The sequence below is a fragment of the Chenopodium album genome, chromosome 10, assembly GCF_948465745.1.
Source record: "Chenopodium album chromosome 10, dcCheAlbu1.1, whole genome shotgun sequence".
In the NCBI taxonomy this organism is placed as follows: Eukaryota; Viridiplantae; Streptophyta; class Magnoliopsida; order Caryophyllales; family Amaranthaceae; genus Chenopodium; species Chenopodium album.
The window spans coordinates 8,668,164-8,683,690 of record NC_137843.1 but is presented as its reverse complement, the minus strand read 5'-3'; the positions used below and the strand labels follow the sequence as shown (position 1 = coordinate 8,683,690).

The 15,527-nt window shown below is 35.5% G+C and overlaps 1 protein-coding gene across 1 annotated transcript; it reads left to right on the top strand.

Annotated features, from left to right (window-relative positions):
• The first annotated feature begins 599 nt into the window (after positions 1-599).
• Positions 600-11,284, top strand: LOC145562158 (ATP-dependent 6-phosphofructokinase 5, chloroplastic-like). The gene is made up of 13 exons (XM_081622349.1): positions 600-1,054; positions 3,976-4,066; positions 4,141-4,214; positions 4,789-4,900; positions 6,088-6,183; positions 6,346-6,447; positions 6,564-6,638; positions 7,327-7,467; positions 7,623-7,739; positions 7,832-7,936; positions 8,455-8,535; positions 9,381-9,509; positions 10,786-11,284. Exons 1-13 carry the CDS (start codon positions 729-731, stop codon positions 10,951-10,953), a joined length of 1,617 nt encoding a protein of 538 aa, XP_081478475.1. The 5' UTR covers positions 600-728; the 3' UTR covers positions 10,954-11,284.
• Positions 11,285-15,527: the final 4,243 nt, after the last annotated feature.

The following is a 15,527-nucleotide window of genomic DNA, read 5'->3' as shown; positions in this document are numbered from 1 at the left end:
GAAATTTTGGGCGGAAGTTCCTGGGATCCGAAATTAAAAAAAAAAAAAAATACCTCGTCTCCACCATAGCCGCCGCCGCCTCCGCCGCTGCCACCAGCGCCGCCGAAGGTCCTCCCTCCGAATCTCAGCCTAATCCGCCTCGAATCACCTATTTTCTTTTGTGTTTATGATGATTGTTGTTTTTTTAAAAAATGAAGAACAATTTTTGAATTTTTATTTTTAAAAAAAAAAAATGTTTTAGAGAGTTAGAGAGTAAGAGAGTTTGAGAGTAAGAGAGTTAGAGAGAGAAGTAAAGAAGTGAGAAATGTTGGTCGGGAAGGAAAAAACCGTATTTATATATTAGGGGTAAAATTGGAATTTCAAGAAAAAAAGGGAGCGTTACCCGGTAAAATGGGAGCGACAAATAACAACACCCAAACTAAAGTCTCACACTCAAAAAAAAAAAAAAAAAAAAAAAAAAGTGTCACAAACATAAACCGAACTCGAACTAAAACAAAGCCGTTTGTCAAGTACAGTACTCCGTAACAAAAACAATAGTCAGTCAAACACGTTGACTTTATAAAATCCAACCACTTTCCCTTTTCCCTTTTACACTCACCTCCGTATAATTGACGGCGCATCTCCTTTCTCCCATGACGACTCCGTCCACCGCTAATTCACGAAACTCTTCACTTTCTCTCTCCTACTCCACTCCTTAACCCCTAAATTTCTCGATCCTTCTACTTTCTATGGCGACGTTATCGCCGGCGATCGCTTCCAATTTCACCCCACCGCCGTCAACGGCGGCGAAATCGAGTAATTTCTTTTCCGGCGTCGGAAACCGAGGGTTTCGGTTGAGTTTTCAGACGAAACCGACACGTGTTAGGAGAAACGGGATATTGTCGGTGTTAGGTTGTGCGGAGAGCAGGAATCCACCGGAGGAGATTGATCTGAGTGATCCGGAGTGGAAGATTAAGTATGAGCGTGATTTTGAGCAGCGGTTTAATTTGCCGCATCTTACTGATGTTTTCAAGGATCTTAAACCTAGGCCTTCTACATTTTGCCTTAAAATGCGGTATTTCTTTTTTTTTTTTTTTTTGAATTGTTTTGATTATTTGATTTATCAATTATTTTTTTTTAATGGTTTTGATATGGTTGAAATTGATTATTTTGTGAATTTGAGATGCAGTAGACTGAATTATGTGTGTCAGTAGTTTGTTGTTGTTTGGTTAGTACTTAGGCCCTGTTCTGTTCCAGTTAATTTCAGTTCAGGCAGCTCCGCTCCAATCACTTCAGTTCAGTTCCTGATTTTCTTCTCTCATAAAGAATTCATTTCAGTTCAATTTAGTCCCAATCACTTCAGTTGAGTTGTTTTCGGTAAATCGGAACATGCTCTTAGTAGTAAGAATTATGAAAGAAAATAAGTAGCTTAATGTGGCTATTAGTAAGGCGGAATTAATGGTTGCATATGCTATTTTGTAAGATAGAAAAGATTTGGGATTAAATTGACCTAAGGTGAGTGGTATTTGGACGGATTTAGAACACAATTGGCAGTTGGATTTGTTAGACTGTTAGGATGAGTGATTGCATATTTGCATGTTACAACACCTAGGGTGTTCTTGGAAGGATTTTGTATTAGTAAGTGCAGTTGAAGTTGCGGACATTGGGGATATAATAAGAGATCACTAATTGCATTTGTTTGGGCATGTGAGGCGGTGATCAGGAGATATTTAGATAATCAGCAAGGAAAGTAGAGGATTGGGATGAGGGGATCTAAGAATTCGGGGTAGGCCAACTTGTATGGAAATAGTTAAGAAGGATATGAAGAAGTTGGGTTTGGATAAAAGAGAATGAAAGGTGAGGTTTATTGCTGAGTGCTGTCAGCTATACTGTGATTTTCCTTTAAGAGCAAGCTATTCAGCTGCATGAATTTTACACTCTGTTTGGATAATTAAAGGGGAAGGAAAAGAAGGGTAGGGAGGAGAAGAGGAGGGGAGGGAAAGGAAGGGGAAGGAAGAATTGTGAGTTTTCCTTCCAAATCTCTCCTTTGTTGGAGGGATTATTTCTTGCAATCCCTCCATTTCTCTCCCTTCCACTTCCCTTCCTTCCTCATTTGTTATCCATATAAATGATAAATGATACCTCATCTCTCCATTTCCTTTCCTTTCCCTCCATTTCTTTCAATCCAAAAACACCGTTAATATTTGTTGTCATGTAGGATTAAGGATAGTTTTCAAATGGGTACAAACCTTTTATTTGGATGACTTTGTGATTTACAAAATAATTTGACAAAAAAGAAAAAGAAAAAACTACAATACACATTCATTCAGTTTCTATCCTTCAATGTTCTCAAAGAAAAAAAAAGTTTCTATCCTTCAATTACTGTACTCCGTACTTTAATTTGCTTTGCTCCATTATTTCATTCATTTGCGATTACTATATTATGAAAATAAATTTATAAATCACAAATCCTTGCACATGGGATGACCGGATGATGGAAGTTGGGTGATTTATTTTAAAGTATGATGATGAATGTTTAATTTGGGTGGGGAAAAATCCAATTACCCTTTGTTAATTCTTAATTACATAATCAGATCACCTTGTTTACGACATACTTTTATGGCTGTATGCATATTTGATGGAGATGTAGAAACCATAAATGGCGACAACATTTTTTCAAGTAAGAAATACAGTTTTTTTATTTTTTATTTTTTTATTATAAATGTCAAAAAACTACACGGATTGACTAGATTGATCCATAAAATTTAATGGGTCAAGATTGAAAACAGTTTCAATGGCTACAATTTTATTGTAGCCATTGAAAAGTCTTCATAGTTCAATTATACGTTTTCAATTGGCTTATTAAAATGAGGTATGACATGTTTAGTATCTATAAATAAAGTAGAGTGGTTAACTAGAATAATTACTACTCTCTCCGATATTTTTTGTTCTTTACATTTAGAATCGAGTGTAAATTAAGAAAAGAAAATTTTAATGAGCTAGAAACCATTGAAGTAATAGATATTCTAATTTTACATTAAATAATCCCACTTTTCAAAAAAAAAAAAAAAAAAAAAAGAAAAAAAAAGTAATTAATATGGAGTTTCGTTAAAGAGAATGATAATTAAAATGAATAATCATGTATAGGGAAATTCAATTAGTGGAAAATTGTTTAAAAGTTTGTATCGAAAAGAGAAAAAAGGTTATAAAATATTGGCACATTCACCGAATAAATAAAAGAAAATTGAAGGAACTTTTTACCATATATGGAAAGAAATGAGAAATTTTTTGTAAACTATTCTAATTTTGGAAATGAAAGAACAAAAAGAGTCGGAGAGAGTATAAACTATTGCTTTATACTTTGTGGAAGATACGGAATGGATTTATGGATGATAATGACTAATGAAATTTAAAAAACTTCTGACGCTTCTTTGTTCTTTTTTATTTACTATAACACTATTCACAAACTTTAATTTGACTACCTTTTGTAAATCTATGATTATGATAAAACATAGTCAGGATCTCCGTCCTTTTATAATCATCTCAATGTATAATTTCTACATATTGATGATTAGAGATATCAATAGTTGCAATTGTTGCACTTGTGCATCAGCTGATTTGATTAAAGAAACGTGCCAAATAAAAAGAATGTAGTATTAATATGCTTCACTCTTACATTTGCACTATTATATATATAGAAAAAGTCAAATGGGGTTTGTTAAATTTGGTTTTTTTATGTATCTTCAAAATATCTATAAAAAAAAAAAATTATACTTCTAGATTATTGATAATTAAAAATAACAATGATTGTAGTTACATATTGACATGCGTGAAAGTGAAATGTTGTTTTTTTTTTTTTTTTTTTTTTTAAATAAAGAAAGGGACTAATATATTGCATTATTACAATCGATGTATAGTTGTATGGATAGTGTTATTGATCATTTTGTTCATTCTTTTTCATTATTAATTATTTTTTATTTGAATATTTATTTTAAGGTCTCCGGTGAGTGAAGATTTTGCGGGTGGGTATCCATCAGATGAGAAATGGAATGGGTACATTAACAACGATGATAGAGTTTTGTTGAAGGTGCATTATATTTCTTGAATTTAAGAAAAATCTAATTATATATGAATCTAATTATTTCATATTAACAATTTCAGGTCATCCGCTATTCCTCACAAGCGTCAGCTGGTGCAGAATGCATTGATCCGGATTGTACGTGGGTGGAGCAATGGTAATTTTAATGTTTCCTAGTTTTTGGCCAATACAATGTCCTAAGTCATTATAGTACAGGATTATAATTGTTGTTAAGTATAGAATTGTTGTTAAGTATTTAATATTTGAAGAGGGTTAGAAATCAAAATTGTTGTTATTATAAAATCATGAGATAGATATATGGTTAGATACTATAATAACAATAACTACAAAATCAAACGATATAATGAATCAAACTTTAGAGAGATGTTTAATAGAATAGAATAACAAATGGGAAAACTCAAAGTTGATTATTAGCGGCTAATAGTTGTATGGTGAATTAATTGATACAAAAAATAGATGCTAAGGTATTTATGAATTTAGTGAAATGGTTTAGGTTCAACTCTTGATAAACATTTTGCACCAATTTTTAGCAACAATTCTTGAGGTAAGGATGACATATGACAATATTACGTTATTCTTTAGAGTTTTAATAATATTATATATTTTGTTTAATTACTTTTTTATATAATAATTAGTTTTTAGTATTCAAATTATGAATTCCATTAATATTAGTAAAATACTGATTATATCTTTCATTCAATTTGTTTTAGGGTACATCGTGCTGGACCAAGAGAAGAAATATATTTCAGACCCGAAGAAGTTAATGCAGCAATAGTTACTTGTGGAGGTTTGTGTCCCGGTCTTAACGATGTCATTAGACAGGTTCGTTTAAATTCTAGATTTTTATGGAAAAATACCTGAGATTAGTATTATGGTAATTTGATTGTATTATAGTGAATAATTGTATTTATAGATTATAAGAAATTTTTGGATTTTAGATTCGGGGATTTAGAGTATATGAATATAACACGAATTTGTCACTTAACGGGATGTATTAGGATAGTTTAGTATGAATTTGAATCAAGCAAATAACATTATGTTTGTTTTTAATTTTATTTCCTTATTATTTCATTTTTGTTTTGTTGCATTTTATTCGCAAATTTACCCTTAAGTGTTTTTTTGGATGCAATCTATCCACCTAATGGTTTTGATATGTTATATAGCTATGTTTTTTTGGACTGCTTTGTATTGCTATGGATGCGAGTACAAGTGTTTGTTGGAATGGATGTGTATATGAGATGTGCCTATTTATAAACCTACTGGCTACAAAGCCTAGAAAACTCTAGTTATTTTGTAAAAGGCTCTATTCCTACAAAAGTGATCTGGAGGACTCTAGAACCCTTTAAATAGCACCAACCTTTATGTCATGCATTAAATCATGTTTCTAAGCTGTCATGCATTAAATCATGTTTCTAAGCTTCATCTTAGAAAATTAGCTCTACGATTGTCTTCATTAGCCCAACACATATGACAGATTCAAGTTTCAGCCCATTTAGATCCCGTTTAGGCTCTGAACCAGCCCATTTTTATGTTGCCCGGTTGCCCTCATTTAGGTTTGTACTAGGAATATATGCTTATTCTTAAATAAAGCTCTAGAGTGCATGGTTGTTGATTAGTGCCCCTATGTTGCCATTACACCCATACCCCAATGACGCTAGGGCGGGGACAATGAGTCGGAGCATGATAATGCGCCCTGGGTGCTCTTCATTGAAATCACCTTTGCCTAGACATAATAAAAGAGAGGGGGGGGGGGGGAACGTTGGACTAAAATTGCCTTGCACGTCCTTAAGCCCACATTTCAGTGCACTTCTTAGTATACATCTCATAAACTTCCTTGTTAAGTTTACAATTAGTTTTTTTTAAAGTAATTTGATAGCGAATTTTGAAGACATCATTGTTAATCCATGGAAGAAACAAATAATTTGAGAAGTTTTTGTGAATGTTATGCAGTAAATAAGTTTCTCAGCTTTTCTAGTTTCCATATCTCCTGATTTTTCTTTTTGGTGCAGATTGTAATCACACTTGACATATATGGTGTAAAAAACATTGTAGGCATTCCATTTGGGTATCGTGGTTTTACAGACAAGGGCATAAAAGAAATGCCAGTAAGTCTTCTTTTTCAGCCTCTTTTATCTATTGGACAGACTTTGATGTTATTGCTAAATATACAATTTGTTCTTCCTTGCATCTGAATTGAATATTAATTTTTTTTTTTTTTTTTTTGTCTATGTATCTTGACGTAAGATGCATTTCTCTGTTATATTCAGCTTTCACGGAAAGTTGTTCAGAACATTCACCTCTCTGGGGGCAGTTTATTAGGAGTTTCACGAGGTGGGCCAACTGTCAGAGAAATTGTGGACAGTATGGAGGTAGGTTAAGGTTTGTTTTTGTTGCTCACTCCTGCATCTCATCATTTGAAAATAGTAAAAAGGCTACTTGAAACCATGATTGATATAGGATGCCTCTGATTTCTTATTGATTACAGGAAAGAGGTACCAATATGCTTTTTGTTCTGGGTGGAAATGGAACACATGCTGGTGCAGTAGCAATTCATAACGAGGTTTAAGATACTTCATATTGTAACAAACACTTTACTTTTTCCTTTTCCTTTACTATTGTTAGGAAAAATTGTCAACTACCTATTTATTATGTACCACTTCAATTTCTTTTTTTATGCAACTGTTACATTTTTTTGAGGCTTATATCATAAAAAATTGCCTTTAAGCTAATTAATGACCTAATTTGAGACTACATTAGACTTCGCCCAACTCTAATTGACAATTGAGAGTAATTACTCGCACCATTCAACCTTGATTGTTTAATAATGGTTTATTAAAGGCTAAATTTGTTCAAAAAAAAAAAAAAAGGCTAAATTAGGTCCTATAAAAGTTGTCCTCGGAAGGGATTTATCATTTTCAATTTTTTTGAATGTTAATAACTTTTGGGAATTGTTCTATAATATATAGTAGTTGACAAATATTCCTTACTGTCTATTGAAACTTTAATTCCATTATTTGTGCTTGCGATAACAAGCAAGCTTCATGAGGTTATTTGAAAGTACTTCAGGCCTTCGATTTTCCTCTCATGTCCACATTCATAACTCGAGCACCTTATTTGTATTCATATGATGACTAAGACATATAAACCTGTGACATTTAACTTTATTTGTAGGCTGTCACCTGTGTGGGTCTGTAATGTGTAGGGAGGTAGGGAGGAACTCACTCTGTTCTTTGCTTCTTTTGCTATAGTGCCGAAAAAGACGAATGAAGGTTTCTGTTGTTGGTGTGCCAAAGACTATAGATAACGACATTTTGCTTATGGACAAGACCTTTGGTTTTGATACAGCTGTTGAGGAAGCACAAAGAGCCATTAACTCTGCATACATTGAGGTTGGACCTCTTATAATGAATCAGCCTCTTGCTGGTTTATCTCTTTCTCAAGTTGCTTATTTGTGGTAGAAGTTGGATACAGTTAACAATTTGGCTTCTAAACCCATACATAGTTTATACTTCTTAATCTTACTTTTGACTGCTCCATTTAATAGGCACATAGTGCTTATCGTGGTGTTGGCCTTGTAAAATTGATGGGTCGAAGCAGTGGTTTCATAGCAATGCATGCTTCCCTTGCTAGTGGCCAAGTTGATATTTGCTTGATACCAGAGGTACCTTGTTGAACTACAAATTAAGCATTACACACTAACTTCCTGAGATTTGACCTATCACTAAAGTGTGTTTTACTTTTTATTCATCCAAGGTACCATTTCATATACATGGGCCTCATGGTATTTTGAGGCATCTCGAGTACCTACTTGATACAAAGGGATCAGCTGTCATCTGTGTAGCTGAGGGAGCTGCGCTGGTGAGTTTTTGTACCATCCTTACATTTTGAAATTGTTGGAGTGTTTGCAGCCTAATTGATAGTTTGCTTTAGCAAGATATATATCAAGGACTGACCTTGATGTTAAAAGGGATCCAATTGTTAGCTACTAAAGTTGCTGAATTTCTCAAGCCCCTTATTGTGGTTTTTCTTTTGATGGTTTTCAACCTAACGAGACAGTCTTTGTAGTTTATATTTATTGTGTACCAATGAAACTGACCATAAACAGTTTTGCTGGAAGAATCTTAATATTCTGTCCATTAATGACTGTAAGTCTGTAACAATATGAACAAGAGGTTGTAAGGAAGGATTTATCTGAGAATAATATGTTGGTAGAAAATAAATAGATTATGAATATTGCTGGCAGATTGTTCCCTTTTTTCCCCCTTTTATATGTTAATGCAAGTTGAATATTTTATTTAGCGATGGGGGGAAATCTGCCACTCCCAGAAATGTAAAGTTCAGCACATCTAATTGTTTGTTCCTCTTTTTAAATGCAGAATCTTCTTGAGAAAAGTAATGCCACTGATGCATCCGGTAACGCTGTCTTTGGTGATATTGGTGTGCATATTCAACAAGAGGTTAGTGTTGGTTTCTTCTCCTTTGACTTCTTTCTTTCCACAAAGATAACTTGAGGTTCAAAGCCTTGCTGATAAACACTTGTATCTAGTGGCAAAATTGAAGTCTGTTTGAGCTTCTTTGGAATTTGAAATCATTGATATGCTGCTTGGGTTTGTTGGGTATTCTGGAGGGTTGATGAATAGAATGTTTATTGGCTTTCACTTACAGTACAAAATATTGAGGGGCTATAGAATCTTGGTTGCATTTTCCTGATGTAATAACATGTGCTATACTGATGATGTAAGAGGTTGCAAGGAGAAAGGTAAGTATTGCAAGTCTGTCCTACCACAAAGTCTTGTGGCAAGTTCCCAAACCTTACTTCCTCAAAATGAGGGTGTTTAACCGACTTTCTCAAAATGAGGGTGTTTAACCGACTTCCCCTCTCCCTCTTGGTATCCATTTTAGTGCTTCACTATGAGAAACGAGTATCAATTGCTTACTTGCAATTATAATTTACAACGAACATTAGGGCATATTTCTATACTTTATAGTTGAAAATATGTTGATCAGACCCTTGCTTAGGCAGTATCTTATGCACAACTGTTGGTGTCCTTATTTATTTTGTATGATATCTTTGTTGAAGTTCTGGTGCTTTATTAGTGATATAGTTACCAATGAGTGCTCTGTTTGGGCTAGATCCTAATGGTAATACATTACAATTATGAATTCCCAAAACATTAGAAAGGATTCCACTGTTTTAATTTTCTTATACAATATGTAGCCTGTTGCTTTGAACAAAAACTTTCATTGATCCTCTTTCCGTATCATACTATGGCTTAACTGCATGTTATTTGCTTTACCTCAGATAAAGAAATATTTTAAGGAGCTTGGAACATCAGCTGATGTCAAGTACATTGATCCTACTTACATGCTTCGTGCAATTCGTGCAAATGCCTCAGATGGAATCCTCTGCACTATTTTAGGGCAAAATGCTGTAAGTCTTCATTTTCCTCTACAATTATGATTCCAAATTTTTCATTTTTGGTTTTGTTGGAGGGGGTGGGATTCTGGGATGGAATATAACTAGCTATAACTTGCTAATATAAATACAGATTTTACAAAATGCTTGCTAGGATTTTAAACTATTAGCAAAAAGTCAAAAGGAATGCTTGTAAACTGAAGCAGCATGTGTTTTATTAAGTTTAGCTTGACTGCTTGAGTCCTTATCCTATGTTGTTGGTTCATGGCATCAGAAATATATATATATGACGTGGACAAAGTCGTATTATCATAGTACGCTGAAAGTGTCTTGAGCTATAAAGCTAAATTACCACAATATAGCATTAAGATCCTTACATGGCATTTAAGTATTGTTTGAAGAGGTCTTTTTGGGCATTCTATTCATTGCCATTAAAAAGTTCGCGAAAAAGACTGTGCCCCTCCCCTCTTTCCTTTTCATTTCACCCATGTTCCATATCGTCCTCCAATTGCTTTTCCAGACATTTAATTTTAATGTTACCTCTGACATGTACCCTTAATTTTCATTCTCAAGTCCAGATTTACAATAAGGAGGAAACAATATGGAAAAGAGGGTTGATTTGAATGAAAGTTGATCTATAAATCCATTAAAAGGTGTTCGTTTGAATGAAAAATGGACTTAGAGATTGGTTTTGTGTAATTTCTACACCCAAGGATTATTTTCTAATATAAGGCTCAACCTAGGGTGGTATGTAATTAGATTCCTTCTAATCTATGACTTAGTACCAAATGACCTGTTCATGTCCATAAGAACACCCTAGTAGTTGGGATACTGAGGACCCATCGAGCAGGAATAATCATTCTGGTCCTGGTAGAGGTAGCAACCACAATGGAGTTGTTTTGAGCTTTTAAGGCCTTTTGTTTTCTCCTGTGCTCTTTAAATTCAATAGGATATTCATGTTAACTTATATACTTGTCATTTGTTTCTATAAACTAGTTGAAGATATTTGAATTTAGTAGCATATAGCTATATTTTATAATTAAGGTTACTAGGTCATGGCTAAAAGTTAAGTGCAGAGAAAGATGGTATTTTTTTGGTTTGTATAGATACTAGAGAGCTACAAATAACTGTTGGTGTATGTAGGATTCAATCCCAGATTTCCGCCTCCCCCCCCCCCCCCCCCCTCTTTTCCACAGAGAGACTTTTACCACCATCTTACTGGTTAATATTGGTCTGCAATTTAGATATGCTACCAAATATTGAAGTTGAAAAGAGCGAATGGTTTTTGCAGGTTCACGGAGCATTTGCTGGCTTCAGTGGAATCACAGTGGGTTTGTGTAACACTCATTATGCCTACTTCCCTATACCTGAAGTCATAAAATACCCACGGCTTGTGGATCCTAACAGCCGTATGTGGCACCGTTGCTTGACCTCAACTGGCCAGCCTGATTTTATTTAAACAATTGATTTCATATTTTTTTACGTACAGAACTTCCACGTCTCAGGACTCAGGAGAAACACTAACTTATTGAGGAAACAATTTAAAGTGGATATTCATTTAGTGTAATAAGATTGATTGATTTAAACACTCTTATATGTAATTTTTCTGCAGTATAGCTTTTCACGCCAATTTTTTCAAGGCGATGAAATAAATTTTACTAGTTGTTTTGACCAATTTGGTGTTGGTCCAGGTCATGGATTGTACGGAATGTGTACATTGTACGTTACATTTGTAATCTTGAATTATTTTTTATCGTAATGAAGAGGAGTGGTAACCTCAGTTTATAGCAGTTGTGCTATCAATCTAATGCTTTGATTACTGTCAAATTTGCGATGTCCGAGTCAGCATATATTGGTGAACATTGCCAATTGTGTGTGTGAGGTTAGCTACTAGCATATTGCCTATTTAAGCTTTTATGCAATGTAAATTGTGGTAGAATAGTCCAAAAGAAAGTATCATACAAAGTCTTGTTTATTACTACCAATAATTTATAATACTACGTACTTGAAATCAATTTCAAATATTATGTAATTGGTGATGTAGGATTAAGAAAACAATATGTATTTGGTGATTTATAGAACCTATGTATATCAGTTGGTTATATTTGTAAGTTTGTATTCGCTTGGAGTATGCAAACTTTCCGTGAATACGATTTATTTTTTTTAGCTTAATTTGTAATCTTCTACATGGTTAAAAGATCGAGGCTCTATTTAACTGGTTAACTTTTAGGTGTTAGCTAGCTGTATTAGGAGAAATTAAATAATTTTGTCACACAAGTTCCCTCTAGGTTTTCCTTGTAGGGTTGGTTATCTAGCTTTTTTGGCTAGGGTTTCCTTGTTTTCGAGGCTTTTCTCGATCATTGATCAAGTTTTTTTCTCTTAATTTTCTTTGCTCTTATACTTTTCACTCTCTGTTTTGATTACTCTATTACGATGGGGGAAACTGGACAAATAACCCTAGCGGTGAAGGAGACTGATTGCGATAAAGAAATTAGAAAGGATCCTTTGATTAAGGAGGACCCTAACGAAGCGATTGACTGGGATGACACAGGAGAAGAAGATGATGTTGCTCGTGTTGAACTCGCTTTAGTAGGTAAACTCTGGACAAACCGCAATGTTAATGTGAATGCTTTTATTTCAACCATGAAAGCAGTATGGCAACCCACATGGTGTTGATATTTCGAATATTGGAAAGAACCATTTTATGTTCCAATTTTATCACTGGAAAGACAAATTTCGTGTATTGGAAGACATACCTTGGCATTTTGATAGGCACGCTCTGATTCTTGGAGAGATTAATGACTCTGTGAAACCCTCGGACATTGAACTTTTTCATCTCCCTATGTGGGTTAGGGTTTACAATCTTCCACTTAAAGGAAGATTTAACATTTCGAATGTGGAGAAAATCGGAAATAAACTAAGTGTGTTTGTCAAAACGGATGCAGCAGCAAAGATTGGAATCGATAAATCTATCAGACTTAGAGTACTGGTGGATGTGCGCAAACCTTTGTTCAAGCATGTGCGACTGAAACTAAGGGGAGGGTTGGAAGAATCTTTTGAAGTAAAGTATGAACGACCCCCTCTATTTTGTTTCTTCTGTGGACTGATGGGGCATGGCTTTAAAGATTGCGAAAAGCATAAGGATGATGATGATCCAACACTCTCACATGGGGCTTGGTTGAAAGCCTTTCCTTGGAAGTACAATGTGGGGGATAGGGAGGATGGGCAAGTGAGTAGAGGGAGTTGTGCTAAGAACCTTTTTGTCACTAAACCGAAAAAAAATAAGGAGCTGAAAGCTGCTAGTTCTACTGTGTTGACAGAGGTAGTGGAAAAACTAGTGGAAGTGGGCTTGAATGTCAATGAAGGAGGAGGGGGGATACCATCTGCTTGATGGAGAAGGGTGTGTTTACTTTTAGTAGTGGGGAGGGGCTGGAAAAAGGGAGTAAGAAGTCAGGGGACAGGGATGAGGGGAGTAAGAAAGGGATCCATAGAAATAAAAGTTGGAAGAGAAGTGGGAAGGATAATGATCATAGCAAGAGTTCTGTTGTGCCTATTGTTGGAGAAAAAAGAAAAGCTACGGGGAAAGAGGAGACAGTAAGTATGCGCCTAGATGAAGCAGAACAAAAGCGAAGAAGATTTTGCTAAATTCTGATGAAAGTGTGGCGAGCCCCACCACTTGGGCTCTTAGTGGTCAATGAGTTACATCATCTCATGGAATTGTAGGGGGTTAGGGGGCAACCCTGCAATTAACGCTTTAAAGCGTATTGTGTTTCTTGAATGCCCTCAAATAGTGTTCCTTTCAGAAATGAAGTTGAAAGCTTTTGAGTTTGAAAAAATTAAAAAAAAAAAAAAAAAAAAAACAAAATTCGAGTGTGCATGGGTGGTTGATTCTGTAGGGGAGGGCAGGAAAAGGAAGGGAGGTTTGGCGTTGATGTGGAAGAGCCAAATGAATGTTACTGTTAATTCTTATTCTCAAAATCACATCGATGTTAGAGTTAAATCCACCCCTCATGGTGAATGGAGATTCTCGGGTCTTTATGGCTTTCCGGAGGAGGAGCTTAAATTCAAAACTGGTCAGTTGATAACTAGCTTGAATGGGAGCTGTAATGAACCGTGGCTGTGCGAGGAGACCTAAGTCTCATGCTTCAATCGAATGAAAAGTACGGGGGGCGCGCTTTTAATATGAAGAGGCTAAAATTCTTAGAGATGCTATTTCCTTCTGCCAATTGGAAGACCTTGGCTATATTGGCCATGACTTCACTTGGTCGAACAATAGAGGAGGAGAAGAGAACATACAGGAACGTCTAGATAGGTTCCTTGCAAACCGTGAATGGAGAGATCGTTTCCCGGGATCGATTGTCACTCATCTCACTAAGAATCTGATCACCTCCCAATATTGTTGTGTATCAAGGAAGCTCTGCCTTCACAGAAGAAAAAAAAAAAGCAATACCGGTTTGAAGAAATATGGCTCCGAGATGAGAACTGTTCTGCGATTGAAACTGAAGCATGGGAAAGAGGCGGTGACTTGTGCTCGAAAATTGCTTCCACTGCTTCTAGTATGAGGTCGTGGAGTAAGGAAAGGTTTGGTGACTTTGTGAAGGAGTTACAAGCATGTAAAGCGCAAATGGAATTGCTCATGGGGGAAGTTCAATCTGATGAAGTTATAACCCAAATGAGAGCAATTGATGATAGAATGGATGAGCTTGAAAAGAGAGAAGAGATGTATTGGAAGCAGAGAAGTAGACAAGATTGGCTCAAACATGGTGACAAAAATACCACTTTCTTCCATACGAAGGCGAAACAAAGGATCGAGAGAAATAACATAAAAAAAATTAAAGATGAGGCTGGCAACATTTTTTATGAGGAGGAGCAGATATCTGAAATATTTGTTGAATATTTCAAGGACCTCTTTGCTGGGAATAGTCTCATTGAGCCTGATCCTGTAATAAAGAAGGTTACGCCCATGGTTAATGATAGCCAACGCAGCAGCTTGAGTGCCCTTTTCACAGCCGAGGAAGTAAGAATTGCATTGTTTCAAATGCATCCAACTAAGGCCCCCGGGCCCGATGGTATGTCTGCTATTTTTTTCCATAAATTTTGGGATATTGTGCGATTGGATGTAGTTGATAAGGTCTTGGACATTTTGAATAATTTTGGTGATGTAGGTTCTATTAATCAGACTCATATAGTTTTAATTCCGAAAAAAAAGAGTGTGAGTCTCCTGTTGATTTTAGACCTATTAGTGGTGTAATGTGATGTATAAAATTGTTACCAAAGTATTAGCTAATAGATTAAAGCTAGTACTTCCTTTCATTATTCACGTGTCGCAGAGTGGATTTGTCTCGGGAAGATTGATTACAGATAATGTGTTAGTTGCGTATGAATGTTTTCATTATTTGAGGAAAAAAAAGACAGGAAAAAATGGATTTTTGGGACTCAAACTTGATATGAGCAAAGCCTATGATAGAGTGGAATGGTTGTTTCTGGAACAAATGATGTTAAAATTAGGCTTGCCGGACACTTTTGTGACATTGATTATGAAATGTGTTAGCTCTGCGGAGTTTGATGTTCTAGTGAATGGGCAACCGTCAAGATGTTTTAAGCCTAACCGGGGGCTTAGAGAGGGAGATCCTCTCTCCCCTTTCCTGTTCATTATGTGTGCGGAAGAATTATCGACTCTGATTCGTGATGCAGAGAGCAAGAAACTGATCCATGGGGTCAAAGTTGGAAGACATGTCAATCCTATTTCTCATCTTTTCTTTGCGGATGACAGTCTTTTATTTGTGAGGGCGACAAAGGAGGAGGTGGAAAATGTGCTTAACATTCTTTCTACATATGAGGTGGCTTCGAGACGGAAACTGAATATGGACAAGTCGGAAGTGTCTTTCAGCCGAAACATTGAGCAAGAACAGAAAAATGTGCTTTAGATGAAGTTATCCTTTAAGGATGTCGATGGACATGACAAGTATCTTGCGCTACCGACCTACATTGGGAGCTCGAAGAAACAAGTGTTCCAAATTATTCAGGATCGTG